The 24,705-nt window shown below is 41.6% G+C and overlaps 1 protein-coding gene across 10 annotated transcripts in view; it reads left to right on the forward strand.

The window, feature by feature from the left end:
• The window catches only part of hspg2 (heparan sulfate proteoglycan 2), a 93,776-nt gene that overhangs the window by 16,742 nt on the left and 52,329 nt on the right, over nt 1–24,705 (forward strand). For 9 of the 10 annotated variants that reach the window (XM_038721910.1, XM_038721911.1, XM_038721916.1 and 6 more), the window contains exons 2-8: nt 11,637–11,766; nt 12,091–12,150; nt 22,565–22,674; nt 22,862–22,920; nt 23,217–23,389; nt 23,527–23,565; nt 24,499–24,624. In XM_038721910.1, the coding sequence (XP_038577838.1) occupies nt 11,637–11,766; nt 12,091–12,150; nt 22,565–22,674; nt 22,862–22,920; nt 23,217–23,389; nt 23,527–23,565; nt 24,499–24,624 (697 nt within the window). The remainder of the gene's footprint in view (nt 1–11,636; nt 11,767–12,090; nt 12,151–22,564; nt 22,675–22,861; nt 22,921–23,216; nt 23,390–23,526; nt 23,566–24,498; nt 24,625–24,705) is intronic. The other variant, XM_038721912.1, reaches the window with a different exon arrangement.

A 24,705-nucleotide genomic window follows, 5' to 3' on the forward strand; every position in this document is an offset into this window, starting at 1 on the left:
ACTTCCTTCACCAAACATAGAACATGATCTGCAGGAAAGTCCCTTGTTAGGCTGAAGCTCAAGGTCACATCTCTGCTTGCTGAGTGTGGGCGGATTTGCTCCAACCTTGTAGATTCATGTCTATTTTTGGTCATTAAAAATTGGATGCTGTCAAAACAAAATTGTTTAATCACTCTATTCTGGAAGGCGTAAAAAGCATGTATAAACAGAAAACTGGGTTCTGTGTGTATTATCGTCTAAATGAATCACATTCTCAAAGGCTGTGAGGTACATGTTCTTACTGTCAAGGAGTGTACCAGATGTGGGTGTGCCGGTATGCTGAGCAACCGTTGGCTGTGTATGCCACCACTCAGAGTGTTTTCTGAAACATAGCTTTCTTCAGTGTTTATTGGTTCTTATCCAGACCTAACCTCAAATGGGGAGGTGAGGGGGTTGCCAACCACAGCAGCAGACGGCCTACTGTACTGAACCTCTGGCGATAGAGCTGGAAAAGTGTAGAGATTTATAATGGGGAGAGCCTTGCACAGAAGCATCTTTGAAAATGTTGGCTAGATTGAATTCTAGTTACTACGCACAACCATTGAACACATGGCCGTTAAGGTAATAGCTGGAAGCTCTGGGGGAATTGGCAGTGAATAGCAAGACCTACATATCTTTTAAATTCCTACAGTCTTGTTTAACGGTAAGGCATTAGTAAACATGACTTTTCTGGAGACGTCTTCTCACTCCCTGTTCTGTCCTGCACCCACTCTTTAGGGCCTCTTAAGGGTGTGTGTTGGGGGGTGGGGGTGGGGGGGAGTGGGGGTTGGGTGTAATAACACCTGCAGCTACGCAGCTCCTGAAGTATTTTTATCTCCTCCTGGAATTCCACCTCTGTTCTCCTTGTAGATCTCCTGTCTAAATGCATGGGAACTTGGCATAGATTTCTATAAGTCACCTGCCTCATTTCATTTCCTTCGTTTGCGCTGACATCTTGCTACATTAAATTATTGGTGGACCGAGCGCACATTTCTACCTTTTTGAAATGTTAGTTGTGTTAACAAGCACAACTGTCCATAATCAAAATGATAGCAGCATTTTGTATCATGATGATGTAAGACACCAGCAGCTGTTGAACTGCTAAGGCAAACACGCCTCTGGGTCTGAATTTCACCAGTTCTCTTCCCATCCTTGAACAAAACAAGCGTGGATGACTTGGAAAATATGCTGGCATTTGAAACAGAAATGGCAAATACATAAATGGCTTTGTGTTTGTTGCTGGTGAATTGGTTTATAGCATTGCTCTGCCAAAACATACTGTATGTTATGTGGCAACAGCTGAGGGCATTCATAATAGTTATTTGTAACGACCCATAACTGTGACTGCTTTCAATGAGGGTTCAGCCACAGTACTTTCCCATGTCTTTTGTGAATAAATTAATTTGATCTGCAAGAGAAAGAAGAGCCAGTACAGTGGGGGTAACCTCAGTTGAGGCACAGATGGTCTACATGTACTTAAGATGTCCCTTCTGTAGTATTGCAGGTCTTTGCAGTTTAGTGTTCATAGTTTGCCTTTGTGTTGTCACTGACAAAGGATGTGAGAATATTTCTAACTGTACATAACCTAAATATCTACTGTAGGAGTCAGTTGATATGGACATTAAACAGAAAGAATAATTCACTTCACTCTTTTATCTGACACATCAGTACCTCTATTCATGACTTAATGCATAATCAGCAAGCAGGAGCACCCACCAAAGTTTTAATAGAATAAAAAGTTTTCACTACAGCAACAGTGAATGCCTGAAGACAAAAAAGAGTCCATCATTACCCATTGTGAATTGCTTTTCGTAATGTAAATATGTTTGCTTAATTGCTGATAGCTCATGATACTCACAGTTTATATCTCGTTATTAGAGATTGATGTTAAAGATTAGAGAAAATTGTTTATGCTTGTCTGTGTGGGCTGTGATGAAAGCTGACCTTTTTCCTGTTGCCCATAGATTTCTTCTACTCTGTTCTCCTGTCTACTCACACGTACCCGTGGTGCACAGGTTAGCAAAAAACAGCTATCAGGTAATTTCCAATGAGGAGGATGGAGGGGACTCTTGAAAGACAATGATAACCTCAGAATACCTTCTCTCCTTCCTCCCTTTGATGGTTTTGTCAACATCAGATTGCGGTGTCTTGTTTGCTCTGCAGCGCAGAACATCTGGAGAGGAGCATAGCCATCTTTTCTGCTACAGCCCTATTATTTTTACATTAATGGAACAAACAGCTGAGAGAGAATATTTTTGATTTTTGTTCCCACAGCACATCACTTCAGTGGACTTTTTTTAAAACTCTTGGCAGAGCTAACAGAGAGTATTATTGAAAAAGTTGTGGGAGAAAAAAAGGAAAAAGACTTTGATGTGCAGATGGCGCCCAACAAAGAGTTCTGTTCGGTTAACAGTAGGGTTTGTTGTGATTTTATAAGCTCAAAGTGCATCTTGGGTTACCAAACAAAGACTGTTAAAATCCCAAGGTTTGAGAAGCTCAAAATGTTGGAAGTGCTTTGCGTTCCAGAAGCTTCACCATGGTACCCTGGCAAATCCCAGTTAATTATGAGATCGCCATCCCAAATAGCATGACCTTGGGAACTGGTGAAAAGTGGTTTTACCAACATAAAATTATTCCCTCCAGCCAGGACACCTGGAGGGCACTCTCTCCTGGCCAAAGGATCTTTATGCTATTTTCTAATCACAAAGTAAGCTCATGAGAAATCTGTTATTGTTAAGATGTAAATTATTAATTTCTGCACCTCAGTGGAAAGCTTTACATACAGTATGTTGCTACTCCAAGTATCCAGTTTGTTCCAGAAATGGTTTTATAGATTGGATAAGATTTTGTTTACTTAGCCTACTTTTCCCACACAGTGTAACCATGAACTAATCGAGTATGAAACAGAGGGGGGAAGTGAGTTGAAAGACTCAAAGAGCTAGTTCTGGCCTGTGAATATGTGGGACAATGCGAGTGTGGCCAAGTCAACAGGTGGTGTCAGATTAGTTGGTCCTAAGGCGAGAATGAGCGAGAGAGGAAGAGAAGAGGGTAAATCTGACACTGCCGCTGCCACCAGTGTAGGGAAGTCTGAACTTAATCACAGAGCCATCAAACAGCTGCTGTTACTTCCTTTCTAAAGCTGAACTATCCGAATCTGTTGTTAATGTTAATAAAAAGACTGGTAAGAAAATTGCATTTTATATACACACAATTTTATCCACGTTAGCGGCTCTAGGGATGGTAATGTCTGTTTGTCCACCACTTTGGTCCAGACTAAAATATTATAATTTTTTAATTGGATGGATTGGCAGGGAATTCTGTACATACATTCATGCCCCACCCCCCGAAGATGCAGCCTAATGACTTTGGTGATCCCCTGACATTTCCTTCAGTGCCATTTGGCACAGATACCCATGGTGTCCAGAGAATGAATCCTAATGACTTTGGTGATCCCCTGACTTGACATCGAGGACAACTAGCTGGTCAAATCTTCACTTGTCAGGTGAAATATCTCAACATCTACTACATGGATTGGCCACACTAGCAGTGTTGCTCTAGGAATGGCAATGTTGGTATGTCTGTCAGTTGGCCCAGACTGAAATATAGATGGACTGAATTAAAATATAGATGGATTGAATTAAAATTTTGATTTTTCCTCAGGTGCCACCAAGAGGTTTTATATTTGTGTTTTTTAGTAAAATGTTTCGACATCTACTAGATGTATTGCCATGATATTTGGTACCAAATTCACCAAATTCCATACCAAATTCCAAATTCGGGTATGTCTAAATTTTGTTCTAACATAATATAATATAATATAATATATATAATATATATATATATGAAGTGTTCCTGTAGTGCAATGTCAGCTTAATGTTATGCCTGATCCCTCAGAGCGCTCCAGTGTAAAGACAAGCAGACGTCTTAAGTGACACAGCAGCGTTTTCAAAGTGTCTTTCTCTTATAAATAAACAGGCCGGGGCTGGCCGAGCCGAAGTTGCTCTTCTCCTCTGAGCTGCCACCAGTCTCCGCACCTCGCCTGTCAGCTGTCGTCTGGGGGAACTGGAGCTGGCCCCTCAGTCCCCTCAGTCCCCTCATTCTCCTCCTCCCAGCAGGTCACTCTCTCAGAAATGTTGCCGGAAACACACACGCTATTTATAGACCTGCAAATTACTCTCACAGTGTTTGTGATATGACGTGCAGTTCAGGTGAGCCAGGATTTGGTTGTATTTTTCCTGTTGAACTTGAAAAATATATTTTGTCTTCGCTGTAAGTCTTAGCACTGCCATATTTTTTACTCATTAGAATATAAACATAGAAAAATATCAAAGATAACTTTCTCAATAAGAGCACCAGTAGTTTTAAGAGTTAAATCTCCAATGCAGTAAATTGAAAGTTCCACAAACCACAGAGTCCCATTAAAACAGAATAGGTTAATTCCTGGCTGACACAGCTGAAAACTGTGTGCCTGTTAACTAGGTATGTTTCCAGTGTTTGTCTTCATGTGTGCAGCCCATTTGTGTGTGTGCATTTCTTAATACCCGCATGTGTAAATAAGGGGGTAGTTTCACGGCTTTTGTTCATTGGTGGTGGGGGCCTTCCGGTTCTACCACTGGCCAAACTGTGGCTGTGATTGCAGGTGGTCTTTTGACGCAGGGTCCTGCTGGGGTGATCATTGAAAAGACAGGGCTTCTGAGGGTGTCAACTACGCCTTCACGCCTTGGAACGTTTGGGTGGAATGTGTTCACACTGTATTATCCCACCCACAGTGAAAATGTGATACAGTATAGCTATTAAAAACAGTTTCATCTAACTGTAAAGTACCCTGAAGAATATTAGTTTGGGAAGACCCATGCTCAGCTGGAAAAAAAAAGATCTTACTTTAGGCAATTTTACAGTCAGATTAACTATTTTTTCAAATGTCTAAATTTACAAAAGAAACTTAAATGAAGGGACTCATGAGGCTTTGCTCTACTGCTCTTTATACAAATTCCAAGTCTTGTGATTCTGCTATCACTGAGGCTGAAATAAGCCCATCTGAGATAGCATTTCAGTTAGTGTTAGGCCGGGGTGTCTTGTTTCATAGCCCGCTTACGATCTCAGCTTGCTGTCTGGTCATTGTGTCGCCAGGCTGTGACTTTTGGCCTGAAATACAAAAATCATGACTCACCCCAAGTTTGCAAATTGGGATATTTTGGGCTGATTCAGACAAGGACAGAGATGACACACAGAAGGTACTTTAAAATTACTTTATGCCTTTGTTTTAAGTGGGGTATCTGACAAAGGTTGATTTGGTGCATCAATATAATCAGTCACAGAAATGTGTGCTAAATTGACTTGCAAGTATTTTTGTACACGTGTGTACACGGCATGGGATTTATTAGTTCTCCCTCCTGTTCCTTTGATCCCAGCAGCAGAGCAAAAATGACAAAGCTCACTGCAATTTGCATTTCTTTTTTCTTTTTTTATTTAATTGTCACTCTGTAGACCTTTCTCGCCCTGTGCTTCACCACGCACACAAGTTTGTACAGGCTTTATGCTTATTTTGTCATGCCTCTCTGAACAGTGAGTGTTGTTATAAAGGTAGAGGAGTTGTGCATTTGTGTGGCAGATGCTCACTAACTGGAGGCGCTGCTTTCTTTCCACTGTGATTTTTTTTTAAAACTGGTTGCAACTCACATGGAGAGAGGGGGCAGACAAAAAAACTGCACAGGGGCTGCACAAAATCTGCTTCATTGCCTCAAGTGATGTCACTCGAGTCAGTGTTGGTTGGGGCTGAGGACTACAAAGTTTGTAAATGAAGAAAAATCAGAGGGTGTGGAGTTTACCAGATCTCTGTAGCTGCTCCTCATGTCCGCTTGAGGTTAATTGCTCGAGGCTAGCGATTAGCCGCTACACACGAATCACTGTTTTGTTGATAATGTAGGCACCAGACACTGACAAGATAGAAGAATGCATCTGAGAAGAAATCATGCGTGTCAGGAAAGTGTGTTTCCCACTGCCTATTCCAGTGGGAGACCAAGCTTATTGTAAAATGCATGGCATTACTGTGTGGGAGAGAGAATGAATGACCTAGAGGGGAAGACGGCTAGGCAGGAACTCTAAGCATGTCTTCAAAAATGCGGACTTATCCTCAGCTTTTACTCCCTGGCCCCCATCCCTCCTTTCTATCCCCCTTTTCCGAGAAAATCTGATGTGTTTGTTGCACAGTATTAGTCATGGAACACATGGAATCCATGCATGTTGTCAAAGAGTGTTTGCCTGTTGAATGAAGAGCCTCCCTCCACTTCCTCCCCGTCCAATCACTTTGAATTAAACCCTGTAGAAATGTTAAACGGCTGCAGAGAGCAGAAGGGCCTCACTCATCGGGCCCTTTATGCAGCACGGCCCAGTCAGAGGTTTAATGTCAGAAGTGGCAGTTTGTCAATTCACCCACCACTACAAGCAAGGGTTAAACACATAGGAAACTCTGTCTCTCTCATTCAAACATATACAAAGCTGCCCTGTTGCCACAATTTTGTTTTCAAAAATGTTAGAGATGTCTGTGTTTGCTGTACCTGCAAACATTTCTCCAGGGCTTATCTTTCTTCCTCCTTCTCTTTCATCACCCTTTCACAACACAAGGCCAAGCACTTCACAAAAACTCTCCATATGTGATGATCACTGTATGTGTGTTAGAGCTGTAAGATATGTTGTGGTTTCAGTAAAATCCAATATTTTTCTTGAAATTGTGCAATGGAAACTATCTGTATTTGCAAAGGCCAGGATTAAGGTGTATTCTTACACCTTAATCCTGGCCTTTGGACATCCAAATCTCTGTGTGTACATGTGCACACATCAAGGTGCTCTAATGGACCTGATTTGATGCAGCCCTGTGAATACTCCTGCACCTACTCCACAGATAGCAGCGGGCCAAGTAAAGGCAGTGCTGGGGTTCTGCAGCTCAGTCCTTCTTGGTGCCTGGTGGTGCTTGGCGGGCTCCTTCTTTTCAGCCTACTCTACCTAAAGAGAAGAGTATGTGTCAAGCTTTCATCCACTTAATGCCCTCTGCAGTTTACATTCCATTACTGTTTAGTACATGCCACTACTTCAAGTCTAAGCAGATATTGTTGGCCTTAAAGAGGGAGAGAGTAAAAGAGAGGGGAGGATAGTTAGAGAGGGATGGAGGGTTAAGGAGGTTGGGAATTCATCTTGGGAAGGTATTCTGTGAGTGCCTGCGCACTGCTTGTTTGAAAGGCCACAACTTGGTGCTTGAATCAATTGATTGGAATGATCAATGCAGCATACTGCCTTTTTCATCTTCCTGTGTTTACCTATCACACGCTCTGGTGGGGACAAAAGCACATAAATTGCGTGAGCTCAGGAGATGCTTTAAATGCTAAACCTTTGCTGCCGCTATTACATATTTTCATGAGTGAGCATTGCTCCTATGAGACTCTTCTCTAGTATGAGTTTTGTCCAGCTTCTTATTTTCTGTAGCACATTAGCTATGCCTTTAAGATTTTCTCACAGGTCGTCCTGCAGCTGCATCAGTGGGTTTATTAGTAGAGGGGGCGAATCAAGCCCCCTGAAGAATTCTTCTCACACTGCCGCTGACAGGCTTTGGCTGTCACAGAGATGTAACCAGGATGGGAATGCTGGAGTGTGGGTGGATGGTATCTGTTGGTGCATGTGTGCATGAGAGTGTGGGTATGTGTTTGTGGACACTTTGATTTTTTTATTTGTACATTTTGAAGGACTTTTCCAGTGTTTTGGATGTTTTAATCTGCAAATCATGTACTCTTTATTGTACTGCAAAGAACACTACAGTCTTTAAACTCACTTTAAGTTCACTCAGTTTCACCAACAGGTTAAGTTACTGTGTCAGTCAAGTGTAATGTAGATGCACAAAACACCCATATGGGAAGCCTTCTTTGTTGGTGTATCACAGGAAACTCAAGAAAAGTTGTCAGTGGAATAGCAAGTAACTACCAAAGTCACAGTATCTCTCATATCCCTCACAAAACCAATGATGCATGATTATTACTTGTCTTCTGGGTTTGATTTCCTGAAGAAAATGCTTGTGAATGCTGAATCTAACATTTCTGATGTAAAAGCTTAAAGGATAAGTCTGGTGATATTCAGTGTTTTTGTTGTTATAAACAAATCCCACGAAAAGACCAAAACCAACAATGAATAGATCCTTCTAACAAGTGTTGCCTGCTATGGCTTATTCGTCCGTGCCATAGAGCTCCATTGTTGTCCAGTAACTATTAAAACACATAAATGAACCATACTGTTGCATTGTGAGATATGTTCCGTCATTACAATTATTGTAGGAACTGTAGTTTATTTTGAGTAAATCAAACATACTGTTCTGCTGCCTCAAATACTCACTAGGGCATCAGATCTGTGCGAAAAAAAGTGCCCAAAAAAATAAACAATTTCTGAGTAAGGAACTATATATTTGTGACCCACTTTTAAAGATTCATGTCTTTAGTAGGAGCAACTGGGCTTCGGGAAGATTTAAATAGAGGTAATGGGGTAATCCTAAAGTTTAAAGACACAGACTAACAGTAACAGTAACACAAATATCAGACATAGTCAGCCTTACCTTTTAAATGAAATGCAGATATATTTAAGATGTTGTGCATGTTATCTCAACAAATCTCAATAAGCACCAGTTATAGCGTATTAAAGTATATAGGGGTGGTTAATGTGGAAAAGTGAATGCCACATTAGTCACTAAACCACTATCTCAGTATCGATGTTATTATACTAAAATGTCATGATAAAACATTTCATTTAATTTTATCCCACTAAGATAACATATACTAATAAGACACCAGGCAAAACAGATAATGGAAACTGCCGATCTTGGAAATCATTTATGAGACATTTGTTCTCATGGTCTTACGAATAAAAGCTGTAGAGAATTGGGAAGCTTTTAATGGCTGTAATCAGATTCTTATCAATTTCAGGAAACAAAGAGGCATATAAATCTGATGGGCTGTCAATGACCAGTGAAATTAAATAAATGGGCTTGCAGTATAAATGTGCATGTTTAGGTGCCAACATTTGTTTCGAAGTGGAGATGACGGCATGTCTACAGCTGCAAGATTTAAAGACAGCTGAAGGTAGGGCCCTCTTGAAAGGATCTTGGCAGTCCGACAGTCTTTTTTGAGAATGTTCTGCTTCTGTCCCATTGCTTATTATTAATTGTTCACAGACCAAAAAGCAGTTGATTCCCTTGCTCCCACTTAACAACAGCTGGGCAAACTTAAAGCCCGTCCGCAGGCTTCTGTATAGTGTCCATTGATTCTCTTTCTAGAGCTACTACTACTTCATCTCATAAGACAAACATTATGGATTGTGATCAGAGTAATTCATAAATAATAAAGTGGAATTCCTTTCGGCTGGAATGTTTGTGCTCGTCTTTGTGTCAAGTGTGTACAATATTTCTATTGTGTATGTGCATGGACATGTGCGTGCCTCCTTTTTTCAAGAATATACCTAGTCGCCATTTGTCCCACTGGAAATTGCAAAGTTACTAGAACTTCTGAGAGCTTCTAAGGCCGGCGTCCTCTGGGTAGGGTGGAGTTCAAAGAATTACAGAGTCGGTCAAGACCTTTATCTCGAGGGAGAGGTAACTTACAACAGATATGTCTCAACTCCTAGACTGAGAGTAAAGGTCGAGCTAGCTTTTTCAAACAAGGGTAGCTTAACATGTTTTTGTAGTTTTAAGATCATGTGCAAATATTGACGCATCCATAAAATGCTACTCTGTACATTTGTGGTGGTTTTCACCCAGATGGCACCCAGCATATCCAGATGATACCCCATCCCAAGGGAGTGGGAAGCAGGAGGTGATCACACCAATGGATGGCTGGTCGGCAGCACTGAAAAGAATTTGGTTAGTCAGCAGTTTCCTTTTGAAAATGGCCCGGGATTGTTGTTGTAAGGGTGTTCATTCAGGGGAGGGAGGATTTGTGGGGATATATCTAGTTATTTATTAGCTGGAGCCATTTAAATGGGAAAACTATCATGACAGAGTTTGTTAGAAATACGAACTGGCGGGCCATGCCAACTGGAAATGCCAGCGTTGGCATCCTGCCAGAGTCATTTCTAAACTTATAGCCAGTCTGGGGAGTCTGGGTGCTGAGATGGTGAGCACTGTGCTCCAGTTGGGCTGGAACAGAGGACTTTATCAAGATGATCAGATATGAGAGCAGCTGGCTGAGCTTTGTGTCTTCTCATTGAGTGTTTATGGGTCTGTCAGGTGCACTGTGAGAAGAGGCAGCTCTGTCTTTTTATTCATTTGACTTTGAGTGGTTTTGGTTTAAGGATTGCCATTAGATAATGTTGTGATAGAAATCAGCACTCATATAATCCTTTAGGATGTTCATACATCATTACTCCTCACTAAGGCTAGCTTTCTGTTTTATTTTATTTAGTTTTTTAGTTTTTAGTACCACTACGATATCAAAGTTTGGTACCATTCCCAAAATTTCACTTTTCTACTGTAAGGAATACAGTGGGTCATCACCTTGGTTTTTCAACAACTGTAGTATGGATTGAAAGAACATTTTGTAAACAGTCATGGTCCCAAGAAGATACTGTATATCCTAATGACTTTTGTAATCCCTGGACCTTTCCTCTAGCGCCACAATAACGTTGATATTTGTGCTTTTTAGTGAAATGTCCTGACAACTGCTAGTCGGATTGCCATGGTACAGACATTCATGTACCCACAGGGTGAATATTAATTGCTTTGTTGATCCCTTAACATTTATTTAGCGACTCATCCAAATGTTAATTAGTCCTGCTACGAACTCTCATTTCAGTTGGTACCACAAAAGTAACAAGATCTGAGTTCCAGCCTGAGCCCTGGGTATGCTCAGAGTTTTAAGCTGAATGAATTTTACCTTACTGTGACCCATGGCCAGGCACTGCATTTTCAGTTTCACTCCTATCATTCAGTTACACACTATGTGATGATCACAGATTTTGAAGCAACCTGTCCTCTGAGGTATTTTTACTGCTGCTGGAGGTGACGTAATATTTCCGTGATAGACTGCTTCCTAATTCCAGAGGGGGAAAAGCTCGTCATAAAGGACTAGTTGTGGTATGCTGGATATTTTAGCCAGGGGGAACAGAGTTTAAAGCATACTTTAACAGATTTGTGTCATCCACTCATTCTGATCTCAGCTTCAGTGGCTTTCCCTGAGTTTTGTGGCATGTGTGTGCATCTGTGATTGTTTGCTTGTACTTGCGTATATATTCATATGTGGGTCATTGCAGTCAGCTGTGAGTATCTGTTGCCAACTTCCACCATTACGATTAGAAATATATACAACAGCAAATAGTAATGATGGACATATGGACATTTGTGCTGTGAAACAACTTTAAGCCCATAATGAGCTCTGTTCCTGTTGGTGACATGAACTTCTATTTGCATGCAAACTCTTGAGAAGGTCTCTAAGAGATAATAAATGGCATAAGTAAACACATTACAATGCCCCATTTCCCGTCTCGGCTTTTGTTTTCCCTCCACCCTTCCAGGGTCCATGTATAGCACTGGGTGTAACCTTTATCTGCGGAGACTTTAACCACTATAAATCTCTCTGTGTTTGCTGCAGGTGACACGGGCCTCCAAGGTGTGGGGAGAGGTCCCTCTGCCAGAAGACTTGGAGGCAGAGAAAGATGTCCAGGTTTCTCAGAGCTTACTGGATGACGATGAGGACTTTGTTGCTGATGAAGCTTCAGGAGGTGGGCTTCACACACAAACCACAGCAAGAGCTGCCCTTAATTCATGGGAGATGTTTTGCATTATGAATTCCTTAGATTGTTAACCCATCCCAAAACTGAAAATGAGGGAAATATGGGGAATATTCCTGAGAGATATGTAATACGATTCTTGTGTTGGTGATTTTATCTTACATATGAACACAAACTTGCAGGATTTATGCTTGTTAAGAGGAATTTGGTACTCCTGCAGATTGTATGTTCTAAAGTGAACTGAGCAAGTGATTTGTTCTGGCCTTGAACCTGGACATTGACCATATCCATGTACTTCTGTTTCTGTGTCCAAAGACCTACCCAGTGGAGAGGATGATGGAAGCACACCATGGCCTCCAGTCTCTGAGAGCACAAGTAAGTACTTTCATCGAAGAGCTTTTCATAATTTTACTTAAGTTTTAATTTTCTTTGAACTGGCTTTCATTTCCTACAAAAGGTTCCCATTCTTGCCTTTTTCTACACCGTAGGGGTTTTTATGCAACAAACTGTTTGGTCTGTTTTCTTTTAAAAACCCTGATGATTTTATAACTTGACTGTCTATTTAGCTGCCTTTGTGAAGCACTTTGTAACATGGTCTGTAAATGAAGATTATTATTATTATTATTATAAAGTTTATGTTTATGTGTTTTAGATCACTCAGCCCTCTAAAGCTCACCCATCTGTGACTCTGACTTCAGTGGCCGCATGCTGCATGTGTGTATGTGTGTGTGTGTGTGTGTGTGTGTGTGTGTGTGTGTGTGTGTGTGTGTGTGTGTTTGTGTGTGTGTATGATGTTTGTCTGTGCCTGAATGATGATGCCTTCACATCCTGCTACACCCTCTCCTCCCTCCCTGCCAGCTTGCCGGAGTCTGGTCATAACACACGGTTTCAGCTTTGTCTTTGAGACATAAACATCTCCTCGCCTCTTTCATCCTTTTAACCGGCGGCAGAGGTGACAACACAGTGAGATACATGAAAGCATGATGAACAATAAAAGCTTCAGCAGAGCACCTCTGTTCCATTCACCACTGCACATTTTCCAGCCCCCCTTATTTTTTGTAGACTGAAGAGAATTTATCTTCCCAGAAATCACAGCACAGTAGCAGGGGAAAAATATTTAAATAATGTATTAAACTTTATATGATGGGTCTAACTCTGTCATGCCTGTTTGTTCCACTTCTATTCTTGGGCCATTTTTCTTGTTTTTTTGCCGTCTCTAGAGGTCTTGACATGTCCTGACAGTAAAACAACTAGCAGTTAATGTCAATTGACTTTTTCACTGGATATGTTTGCATGCTACTTGGCCTTTTCTACCAAAGATGCTTTAAGAGTATCAACTGATAATAGTTGGATAGACCAATGCTGATACTCAACTATAGCTGTATTTATGTGTAAGTCCCACTGATGCCTATGGTACTTGTTTTAATTTATAATTCAGCGTCAGAGTTCACCCATTAATGGTGCCTCCACAACACATGAGTGTGTTGTACATGATAGGGTCTTGCTTGCTTGCTTTCTTCCTTTAATTATATTTCCCAACTAACTTTCTTTACTACAATTTACTTTGTGGCCGTGGCTGGGTCGCTGCAGCTCCACTGTAACCCCTCAACTACAAATCCAGCGTATTACTTGACAACATGTTTAACAAAGTCCTTCCTCCATTTGGTGCAGCTCTCTTGACTATGTATTTTTAAGAAGTTTATTTTTCTTTACATTATCATACATATTCTTGCAGGAAATTCATTTACCAAAGCAGATAAATGTTAATATCCTGGCAGGTCAAATCATTTCCCTTCTTATTAAAGACGATGGCCTGGTAGTAGCTGCTGCTTCTTAGTTTGTCCTTGTTTCCAGATGCTGGCACTCAACAGGTTGGTGGAGCTGATTACATCATGCCAGAACAATTGTTTTGGTAGCGGCATTGAAAGCTGACATCAGAGCTGTGGCATATAGCTTCTTGTGCCTCACTTACAGAAATAGCATGCTGTGAGGCCTTGCTGAAGATGAGCTTTTAATTCAGTTCAGTTCAAAAATCCTTTATTAATCCCACAATAGGGAAATTTGTTATAGCAGCAGCAGGACAGCAGTGTAAAAAGTAACACAGTTAACATTATTGTGTAAGGTGTTGACAGCATGTGATTGTGACGATTAGGCTAGTAAGGTTTAACTGAAGGTTAGTCAGTTTAAGTTAGTTAATATGGATTGATTGATTAAGGCATAGTTGTGAGAAAGTGTATATTTTTTTGCACATGCTGCTTTGAAGATATGTTAAGAAAGTTGAAAGTTTGATATCAACCTCATGAAGTGTGTGTTTCTCCGGGTGGGTCAGAGACAGTTTGAAACATCTAAATGTACAAAAAGAATTTGAAAGTTATAGAATACAAAGCCAGTTTGTGCTTTGCTGACAGCACGTTTGCAAAATAATTCCTGTTAATGTGCTTACAAAATTTGTGGTGCGACATGAGCTTACAACCCCCCCCATTACTTTGGTTTATTGCTTCTGTTTCCATAAATGTCCTGGCTTCTCTAACCACATAAAGGTCAGTGTTGCTTTAATGTGGCAATTAAACAGGTTGAATTGAGCTTATGCAGTACTTTCTTTTATATATTATCTTATCTCAAAGGTGGCGAAACATTTGCATTCTGCTCAGTGTGATCATGCTGTGATTGGAGTAAGCAGGCTATTTCCATTTATATATCTGAGCACGACAGCAATGGGAAGGAAATTCGTTTTCCCGTGCTGAATGCTGAATACTTTTCTGAGTGTCTCTGTCCTGTTGGCTGCCCAGACTGTTCACCCAAGCCTCTGCCTTCCTTCCCCCTCCACTTCAAAGTAGACGTAGGTGCCACAATTGCCCCTATTATGCCTTGTATCCTGTTATGTGTGTACAATTTGCCGATGGTTTCGGAATTCCCATTTCCTGATGTCTCAGCCTCATACATTGAAGCTGTGCAAAAACATCTGGAGCCAAAACTGTTGTTGAGATGAGGCTATTTTGGACCTCTTTTGTCCACTGTTGTTCTTTGTCTCCCCTAATCATAGTCTGCAATCTTCTCCGGAGATATGAAAGTTGCAACCCATGTCCTGCTAACGTCTTGTCCTGACCTACATCCTCAGATCTCTGAAGAGATTTCTGCTCCATTACAGAAATTCCCATTCCACTGAGGATATTGGCCACTTTGTTTAGAAACAAAAGTTAACGTGTCCACTTAGTAATGGCGGCGGTGGTTGGTGAAGGTTTACTGGGGTTAAATTCTTCCCAGGGATAATTTTGGATGAAAAGCTTGAGAATACATATCTCTAGACTAGTGGTTCCCAAAGAGGGTGCCATAGCCCCCTGAAGAGCGGCGAGGTGTGCCGCAAGATTTGTTCATCTTATTGTTTATTCTATTCTTCGTTATTTAATGCTTCACTGAGAAAATGAGGCAGCCATATTTTGTGATAGTTTTCAAACATAGAAAACAGAAGTAATAAGCAACACGTCTCAAAATCACCTATTTAAAACTTCTGTTAACTATACAGTTACATTCGAGCTATCAGCATGATAGCTTGGTTGCTTGTTGTCATAGTAATGTAACACCCTTTGCAGCATTGATAAAAATATTCCTATAAAGCATTGCTGTGGTTTAGAAAGGTTTGGGAGTCACTGCTCTAGACTACTCTAGCTCATTTTACAGAAATTTACACTTGAAATGTTTTAACGTTTGAATGTTCTAATTGTGGTCATATGCATTGTAGTGCCATAAACTACATTTGCTCTACTGTGAGAGATTAAACACATAGCTTAGAGTTTCTCAGCTGATTCAAGGGAAGGATGAAGATATGCGTTGAGGGACGTTTTGCTTAAACTTGAGGGTCAGCTGTCCTTGATCCACTGGGACTCGAGTAAAGGCTAACTCACAAAGGCTAACTCACAAACAGGATACTGCTTTCTTGTGTAGCCTCAGCTGGTTTTTACTTCTAATCACATCAGTTACTGGTGGGTGCCTGCTGAAAAAACACAATCCAGGTTCATATTCATCTGTTATCTCTAGAGGAGAGCAGATGTTGCAGCATAAGTGAACAATACATCAGGGTAATGTAGCCTGTCTGTCAGTTTGGCCAGGGCAGTGGACAGGTTGCAACCAGCCCACCCAGTCTGTATTTCTGCCGCTTTCATGGGCAGTTTGTGAGATGTGCATTTGCAGTGGCACTGCCTCTATGTGTGTGTCCCTGTGTGTCATATACCCTCGGGTAGATGGACGAGTGCTGGCAGCTGCAGTTATTTTGGTGAGGTCTTTGTTGTTTCACTGCCGGGGGCTCTCAAGGTGGTCACACACATACTGAGCCTAAAGTACAGGAGAAACACATTATAATCAGAGGGTCTTGGAGGCAGTGTTCGGTCCCAGTTCACTGAGAGGCTGTTGAGCCCGGTTCTGTTGCCTGCTTAGCAGCAGTTATGACCCGATATTTAATATGCTCCCTCCTGTTTTTTATGTATAGTTATAGTATGAATTTGACAGTTGAAGAGTCGTCTCAGTTCTTGCACAATGCTCCATTAACCTTCATATTAATTATCAGTCACTGATAAAGCCTCCATTTTCAAACCAAATTATCAGTGTGACTATACTCGAATGCTACTGATGATTGGTCTGACTTGAGCCTTATTGCTGCACCTAGCCCCATGAAGCTACACTCTGTTGTACTAATAACAAATGCGTTGCCTTGGAGAAGTGGCTTGTGCTGCTCCTCTTTAGGAAAGCGATGCTGTGGGTTCCACTGAAACAGAGCGTGTGCGGCTGTTTGAACAATCCCTTTTTCCTCACCGTAGTGTCAAGGCCAGACTTGTAACTGATACATCTGTTTTTTTTGGTGACCTTCATGATGATATACGCTGCAACACAAGAGAAAACTTAAATTGGAGAAAGAAACAGTTTGTTGTGTTACAAAACAAATACTGAATTAGGGCTTGTGGTTATTGGCAAGGTATATTAGTTGTCCTGTGGTTTTCCCCAGATCTGAGAGTTTATTTGGATAAAGCTCCACAGTTGATCAGTGGCTTCCTGGTTGAACACTAGTGACTGTCCACATCAGATAATACCTCTCCTGAGATTAGTCTAACTGTTAACTATTTTTCTTCTGTTGGATAATACATTCAGTACAAGTGCTTACTTTCAATGTCACTCTTAATTTCTAGGTAAGAGTTTCTGTCTGTTCATGCTCTTTTATACTGACTGTGACTTTGTTTCAGTCAGTAATCATGGTCTGATCAGCACATAAAAGAGTAGGGAGTAGTAATGCAGTTGTTACCTTATCTCTGTCTCTCTCTCCCATTCTGACTCGGACAAGGATCACATCTTATCTGCAGCCTTTGAAGTAGTGGACATTTCACTAGCTTAAATTAGTCTGGGTCACTGTTCTTTTGTGGTGACATCATATGGTTTGGGTAGGGCACGTTTTGTGTCAACCTGACTGGTCTTTGTAGACTTCAAATAGTTTAGCCTAGTTTGTAATATGAATTTATTATATTGATTTATCTGCTGTTCACCTGATTGTAGCACCAGGCAGGAGCAGCCCCAGTCAATCTAAAGCAAGACTTTACACCAACCTTTTTCTAAATCTTCTCTCCTCTGAAAGACATGCCACAAGTACAGTAATGTTGTATCCAAAGCCATATGTTTTTTGTATGTGCAGCTGTAAAACAGCTGGATCCAACACACTCACTTGATTATGAAGGAGCTGTTGTTTACTGCTGTCTGTCAAGGTTTCTGGAGTGGACCAATACCGAATCTGGACTGGAGTGCGGAAATCTGTCTTGTCAGCACAGTTCTAGTGTAAAGGATAAAAATTAAAAAACATTTCAAATCTGTTTTTATTCACAATACATACACATACATAATACACACAATACATAGTACCCCTTTTCAATGAAAGGCAGTGAACAGATACACAGGAAACTGGTGTTATAAAATCAGCCTCTCCCTCTCATAAAACCCCTCCGTGTTTCAGAGCAACCAAGCGGCCTCCTCAGTTGACATTTCAGAGCATGCCCCACAGCGTAACTGCATCCAAAGCAGTGGAAGAATGAAAGAGCCACCACAAAAAAGAACATGGTCATTGTTGCCCATGCCAGTGCAGAAGGCTTAACTTTTGGTAAAAAAAAGTTATAATGGTACTCAGTTCTTTCCATTTAGGAGGGAAAACAGGAAGCAGCTCCTCCCTTCATTGCTGCAAAGCCCAAGGGTGGATGAGTGCGTCGGACAGCAGAAATGTGAAGAGCAGTGTGTGGAAGTGTGTGTTTGGTTCATAGGATATCCTCTTTGTTCTGCTGGAGTGAAGAGGAGTCATTTCTAAAGAGATGCCCTCTGACCTTTACTCCTTGATGTTGTCATGCAAACAGACCTCCTTGTGTGTTTCCAGACAGATACTGCTTAGACTCATTAGTCAACAAAAACCACAGGATCCATTGTCCCATTATGCATGACTTTCCACAGCATGTGGATGGTAATGATGAGTGGCACAGCTGATAACAGCAAATTGATGCTGACATTTTGAGCTTCTCATAAAATTGCGATGAAAAGTGTACTTTCATTTCATTACAGGTTTATTTCACTGATAGAGACTTTTCCTGATTTCTTGTTTCTTTTAAGACAACTCTTACAGTAATTTTCTGTCTGATTGTCACTTTCTATTTTCTCTCCTTGCTTCCAATCATTTCCTGTCTAACTTTCCTGAACCTTTAACCTCTCTGCACCTGCCTGGCTAACTTGATCCTTCTTCCTGTACGTTGTGTTGCTTTTCTTGTTTGATCCTTGACCTTTGTGCCCCGTCGACGTCCGCACCGCGTCTCTTCCCCCTGTCTCTTGCTCTTTGCTCCTCTTCCCCCATTGCTTGCCATAGCACACTGGTTGGACTCTTCATATCTGGGGAACATACAGAGCCCAGTTGAACCAAACTACAGTAAGTCCTCAAGCACCTCTTTCATTTTCATGTTACGGTTTCTCTCCTCTCTTGTCTTTGGCACACTCTCCTGTCACCTGCTCCACTCAGTTATGCACTCTCATTTCCAAACACACTCAGATAACATTCCAAGGAAGACTCAACTTGGGCATGCACTGTTCAAGTCTAGCGAGTCTCTTTTTCCAAGTGTCTTGCAGGCATCTCCCAGTGTTTTCTTATGCCAGCTGAAAATGATGGGATTGTTCCATCCAGTAATACTGTTCATCAGTTTGTCACACTCGAGTGACAGCACTTTATGGGATTTCCAGCTGAAAACATTGTTGTAAAGATATGTTTGAATTACAAACAGTGTTCATCTCTTTAGACAGTCAGCACTTTAATTTAATTTGAAAAATAGCTTTTTGTAATTTCAACCTCATGCAGATGGCTCATCACAATGATATGAACCAGCTGTTTCACATAACGAGTACACCATGAGCATAAAAAAGGGATTTTTTAAATACACAATAGTGGTTTTTGATGCGGACATTGCAAGCCGTGGGAGAGCACAACAGGGCAAGCTTAATAGTGAAGTCAGAAGTTATTCTCAAGACTTCCCCAAAGGTCAATGATTGGACTTGGAGACAGAGTTGTTTGGCTGGTCACCAGCAAAAGGTTTAAGTATCACAGGTCTTGTCTACACTAATTAAGCTAAGAAATAAGCAGCTGGGATATAAATATATTACCCTAAGGGAGAGAGAAACATTTAGAAAGAGATGGAGATGTGAAAGAGGAAAAGCCAGCGCAAAGGAAAACATTTTTATTAGTTATTAAAGATTTTTGATAGGGTTGCAGAGGCAGTGTGGTTTGGGGCTTGTTCTTAAAGATTCCGGCTCTTCCTCATGCCCTCTCTAAATGGCTCGGGTGGTGCTGGGCCGATGCCGTGGGCTTGGGGGTTGTAGGTCAAGCCCAATGCGGCGAGGCTTTAAAGGCCAGACTGGGCTCACTGCTCAATCAAGTCTTTGTCTTCTGTATAGGCCTCTATGTGTTCAGAGGGGGCCCGTTGCACAAAGCAGCCACAGTTCTACTGAACAGTTTTAATAGCGAAATAAGTTTGTGACTTAAGAGTGTTGAATGCTCCCCCATTTTTTCATCCCACACGTCATGTCTGCACTCTGACAGTTTCATCACTCTTGATGGTAGCGATGCTTGACAAGGGGATTTCCCCCCGCGGGAAACCGTGAGTGATGCACAGGAGAATGGGCCTTGGAGTAAAAGAGCTGCTCGTTAGCAGTGGGGCACAACCCAGCACTCTAATCAAAGGATCTCAGGCGGCGGCAGTCCCACACTCGCCAGGCAGTTGCGTCAAAGCGGCAAGCTCAGAGAGAGTTGGGGCTACAAGCTGCTGTTGACCTGGCGGCGAGTACCCACTCAAGTGATTAGATTATATGCAGGTCAAATGAGGCGCTTTGATGACTAACTTTGATGTTGGCAGTCTTCTGGTTACACTTTCAGGCCTAACAATTATTCTTGTAAGTCTGACAGTAACAGCCTGCAAAGCAAGCACTCAGGCACCCTGCCAGGATGTGCTAAAGCCTGAAGTTCTGTTGTTACATGTTGTCCTCACTGCGTATTTTCATTGGCAGTGCTAAGTTTACTTTGTCAAAAATGATGCTTTTCCTCACCAGGAATGGGATGTCTTGTAGTGCTGTGTGTAAGGAAAGACAATTTAGCAGTGTTTAGAGAAGACAGCTGTTCACTCGCCAAACCTCAGGCAGTGGAGCATAAGGCAGTAAGGTCCCCTACAGGTCTTTAACACAGAGAACACAGCCTGAGTGTGAGACACCAAATCCTTAACTTTTAATTTTGTAGCTCCTGGTAAGCATGATAAAGGTCTTCTTTCACTGTCCACATGTCTAGTAATATGTAATTATCAGAGGAGAAGGGAAAGGGAAGACACAATAATGTTCTCTTCACACTGTGTGTGTATGTGTGCAAATTAATTGTTTTGCACATATTTGGGCATGTATGTTTGTGACTAGATGCTCAGCAGATGCCTACCTAGAACATGACTCTTTGCTTTTGGCATGGCAAGTAGCATCTGACTGCAACAAACAGTACAAATATTGAATTCCTCCCTAAACTCACACTGCCAGTCTGAAATCAGAGGCTGGCAGGCCCGTCCTAACAAAATGTTGGCAGGAGTATGAGAACGGGGCACCCTGCGGGCCTGGTTTATTTTAAGTTTCATGGGTTAAGCCTGTGGCAATGGAATTATAATAATACTGCTGACATTTTGGCTGATAATGAGTTACTCATACAGCTTATCATTATGTTTAAGACAGGTAATTATAAATATAATCTGACAATGTTTTAAAGTCTTTACCGGAGTGGAAACATTGATTAGTTGAATTCATAAATTTTGTGTCTATGGAAGATTGGGATGCTCAAAACATAAACACAACAGTGAAAACAGTTGTTCCTTTAAAATGCCGAGCTTTTAAGATGTGGAATTGAAAATGGCACTGTCATGCAAGATGTTGTGTGCCATCGAAAGTACCACTGTTGTGTGAACCTTCCATTCAATTATTTTGAATGGCGTTAATGTACAAAACACTGGAGTTTGTGTCCAAGGTGTTAAAATAAATCAACATGACATCATGATACATGGGATAAAAACAATTTTTTATGGTCTGTCCTAACCCACATACAACATGTGGCAGATATGTGAGGGTCTCTTTGTAATAGATGCAATATGCGGGCTAGAATTATATATTTATACTAGAGTGATTAGAGGGTCAGGTACAGTGTTGCATTTTTTGGGGTTCAGTGCCTTAATAAAGGACAGAGACAATGGACACAACAGATGAAGTAGAAAAAAATCAGGATTGCATTGATGGGATTACCCCATTTGACCTGGCACACCAAACCGTTTAAAATAAAGGCTACTAATTGCAGCTTCTGTATGATTCATGAATACGGAGTGCTTTACATTCAACCAGTTGACCTATATGTTTAATGACCAGTCAGACCAGTTAACGTAGCCTGTCTGTGCAAAACATTGATTTAATCCCTGCCCCAGCCCCCTTAGCTGCTCTGCTGCCTACCTGATGTGTTTGACTTGGTACATGTAGGTGGAATGTAAAGCCCCACTTTCACAATCATTCATCTGCTGGCACAATAGTGATGCTGACTCAAACTCCCACTTGCAACAGCTCTCTAATATCATCAGAGTTCAATCAAGAAATCTGGTGCAAACTTGTGGGCCTGCTATTTTGGTTTATATCCACATACTGTGTATTTAAATGGTTGCATTGATTAGGTTTCAAACAGTGTACTCAGTCTTATCTTTGCAACAAAGTGGCTTTATCAACATCTGTCTGCCACTATTTGTGAATATTTTGGAAATGTGTCTCCATGTCCATGACCCACAGAAAGACACATACAGAGAGAAAGACATGCCTTGATACTGTAATTTCATGGTTATATTTGAGCATATGGGCGAGAGCGTGACTGTGTCAGCATGCGCCTCTTGTTCGGTGTGCAACGCTGCAGTGGTCAGTTTCAGCACAGACCTGACCACAATTGAGATATGGAAATAGATGCTATAATTTGTATGTGGCTCTTATTTAAGCCACAGTCATGCTCTTCAGTTTTTACTTTCTGAAACATTTGACCAAAGGCTTTCCTAAGGGAAATAATTCCCACACAGTATCACATATCACATTATCTTTAATAAATTTAACAGCTTGAATCTGGCTGGTAATATCCAAGCCCGGCAACAGATGGACATTAAATGCTGTGCCTGTGGTTGTTGTCTGTTATTGTGTGGTTTAGCTGACAGATTCTCCCCCCTCACTGTGTTTCAAGTTTATTACAGAGCTCTCGTCAACTTCACTGACTCCCTGGTGTACAGCCCCGAGCTCGAGGACATCTACTCAACAGCCTTTAATGAGATCTCTGAAGCAGTGGTGGACACGGTATGTCCTATTCTCATAGGATAAACTCTACTGAATAGTAGTCATGTACAGTACATCAAGGCTACCTTATATGGTTCAGTCATGGTATTTATGACTTTGCCCGATTTAAGTCTGGTGGCCTTATTTCTGAAAATAAGGTACAGATTTGTAGATTTCAACTCAACCGAGTCTGGTTTTTCCTCCACAGCTGGAGTCCGACTACAACAGGATTCCCGGTGTCCAGACAGTCAGCGTGGTCCTCATTAAGTAAGAACACATATCCTTTAAATCACGTTTTGTGAGACCCGAAGTAGATACCCTGTAGCTGTGTGCTGCTGCTGCCTGGGTGTCGTACTGTGGCCAGGTGATATTTCTTTCCCTTTTTCCAAGCTGCACAAGACCAACAGTGTAGGCCTGTAGTCAGTAATTCGTCAGCAGTGAGTAATTTCTCTAAGGGACATCCAAAGAGAAACCTTACCTCTAAAAAGCTTTCCTGTTTAACCATCTGTGCTTTGCACTCCACACAGACTGTAGCCTTACCAGGCCATTCTTGCTCTTTGCAGGAAGATGATAAGAGAGGATGGCGTTGATGTATTTGTGGAGTTGGACGTGGGTTCTGACTACAACAGCGATGATGAACAGATCCGCAATGTGTTGTACAACGTTGTGAAGGAGGGAGCCATTGCCTCTTACATCACATCAGTCCAGGGCTTTCAGTTCAGGCGGCTTGGGGAAGGTAAGAACAAGAGGAACACTACTTACTGCAGCCGCAAAGTGACTGACTGATACACAAGAGTTTGCTCTAAGTTTACAGCAAATTAAGGTCCACCCGAGCGGTAGGCAGTGTCCTTAACATTTCCCTCTGGTTTCTAGCACAACCTCTGCCTCCAGTGGAGCCTATAGCAGTGCCAGGTTTGTACTGTACCATGCCCTCTGCATGGTGGCTGAGCCGACTGTACTATAGAAACTGTAGGATGACTGTAGTGCCTTTAGAAAGAACAGTCGAGCATTTCCTTCCTTATGCTGTTGAAATTTGACCTTGACCTTTACTTTGACATGGTCATGTGGTCTAAGGAATGTTTTGCATGAAAGCACCAATGTAAAGTAGACTTCTGAGTATGTTCCTTAAAGTCCAGTAGCACACAGTGAATAAGAAGGACCTTTGCATGGCATGAGTTTGATTAGGAATGCTGCTGTTCACCGCAATCTCAACCAGCTTTTGATTTATGCAAATTCCCACAACTCCGTGCACAGGCATGGCAACTGATAGGATAGAGTAATGGTAACTTGTTTTTACTCAGATGATAGGCTCCCCATCTATCTATCTAGTCCGTCTGTGTCTGTCTGTCTGTCTGTCTTGTCTTGTCTATGTGTTTAATCTAGTCTGTGTGTATTAAATCTAGTCTGTTGAGTTTAATTTGTCTTGTCTAGTCCCGTGTGTCAAATCTAGTCTGTGTCTAGTCTGGTCTGTCGAGTTTAGTCTGTGTGTCTAGTCTAGTCTGTCGAGTTTAGTCTTTGTGTCTTGTCTAGCTCTCTGTGTCTTAATTTAGTCTGTGTGTCTAGTCTGTCTAGTTTAGTTGATGTGCATATATTTATATGCCAGGTTATGTTAAATTCTTCTTGAGTATCTCGAAGATCACCCCTATGACAGTGTTTACAACATGCCTGAGTGACACTTGCTGTAGTAATCTAATGGTTTAGGGACCCATTGTTTCACCTCACTTTGTTTTAATTTGTGCTGTGATGTGACATTAATGTAGCGTATTGGCCATACTGTAGCCCTGGCCTGCATGCCTTTGATCCTTCAACACCAACACCTCATCTTTCCCTCTGCATCTTTCTTAGTAACCCCCAGCATCAGACCCTGCATGGCAGATGAGCACAGGTGTGGTGATGGGACATGTATCCTGATGGAATACCTGTGTGACAACAGACCAGACTGCAGAGACATGAGTGATGAGACCAATTGTGGTGAGTGGCTTCAGCTAGCAGCCAGCAAGTAGCGAATTTAGCATGGAATGCTGGCTGGACGTGAGATATATATATTCATTT

Source organism: Micropterus salmoides, unplaced genomic scaffold (assembly GCF_014851395.1).
Source record: "Micropterus salmoides isolate LMB-PRFRI ecotype aquatic unplaced genomic scaffold, ASM1485139v1 Ms_hic_scaffold_16, whole genome shotgun sequence".
In the NCBI taxonomy this organism is placed as follows: domain Eukaryota; kingdom Metazoa; phylum Chordata; class Actinopteri; order Centrarchiformes; family Centrarchidae; genus Micropterus; species Micropterus salmoides.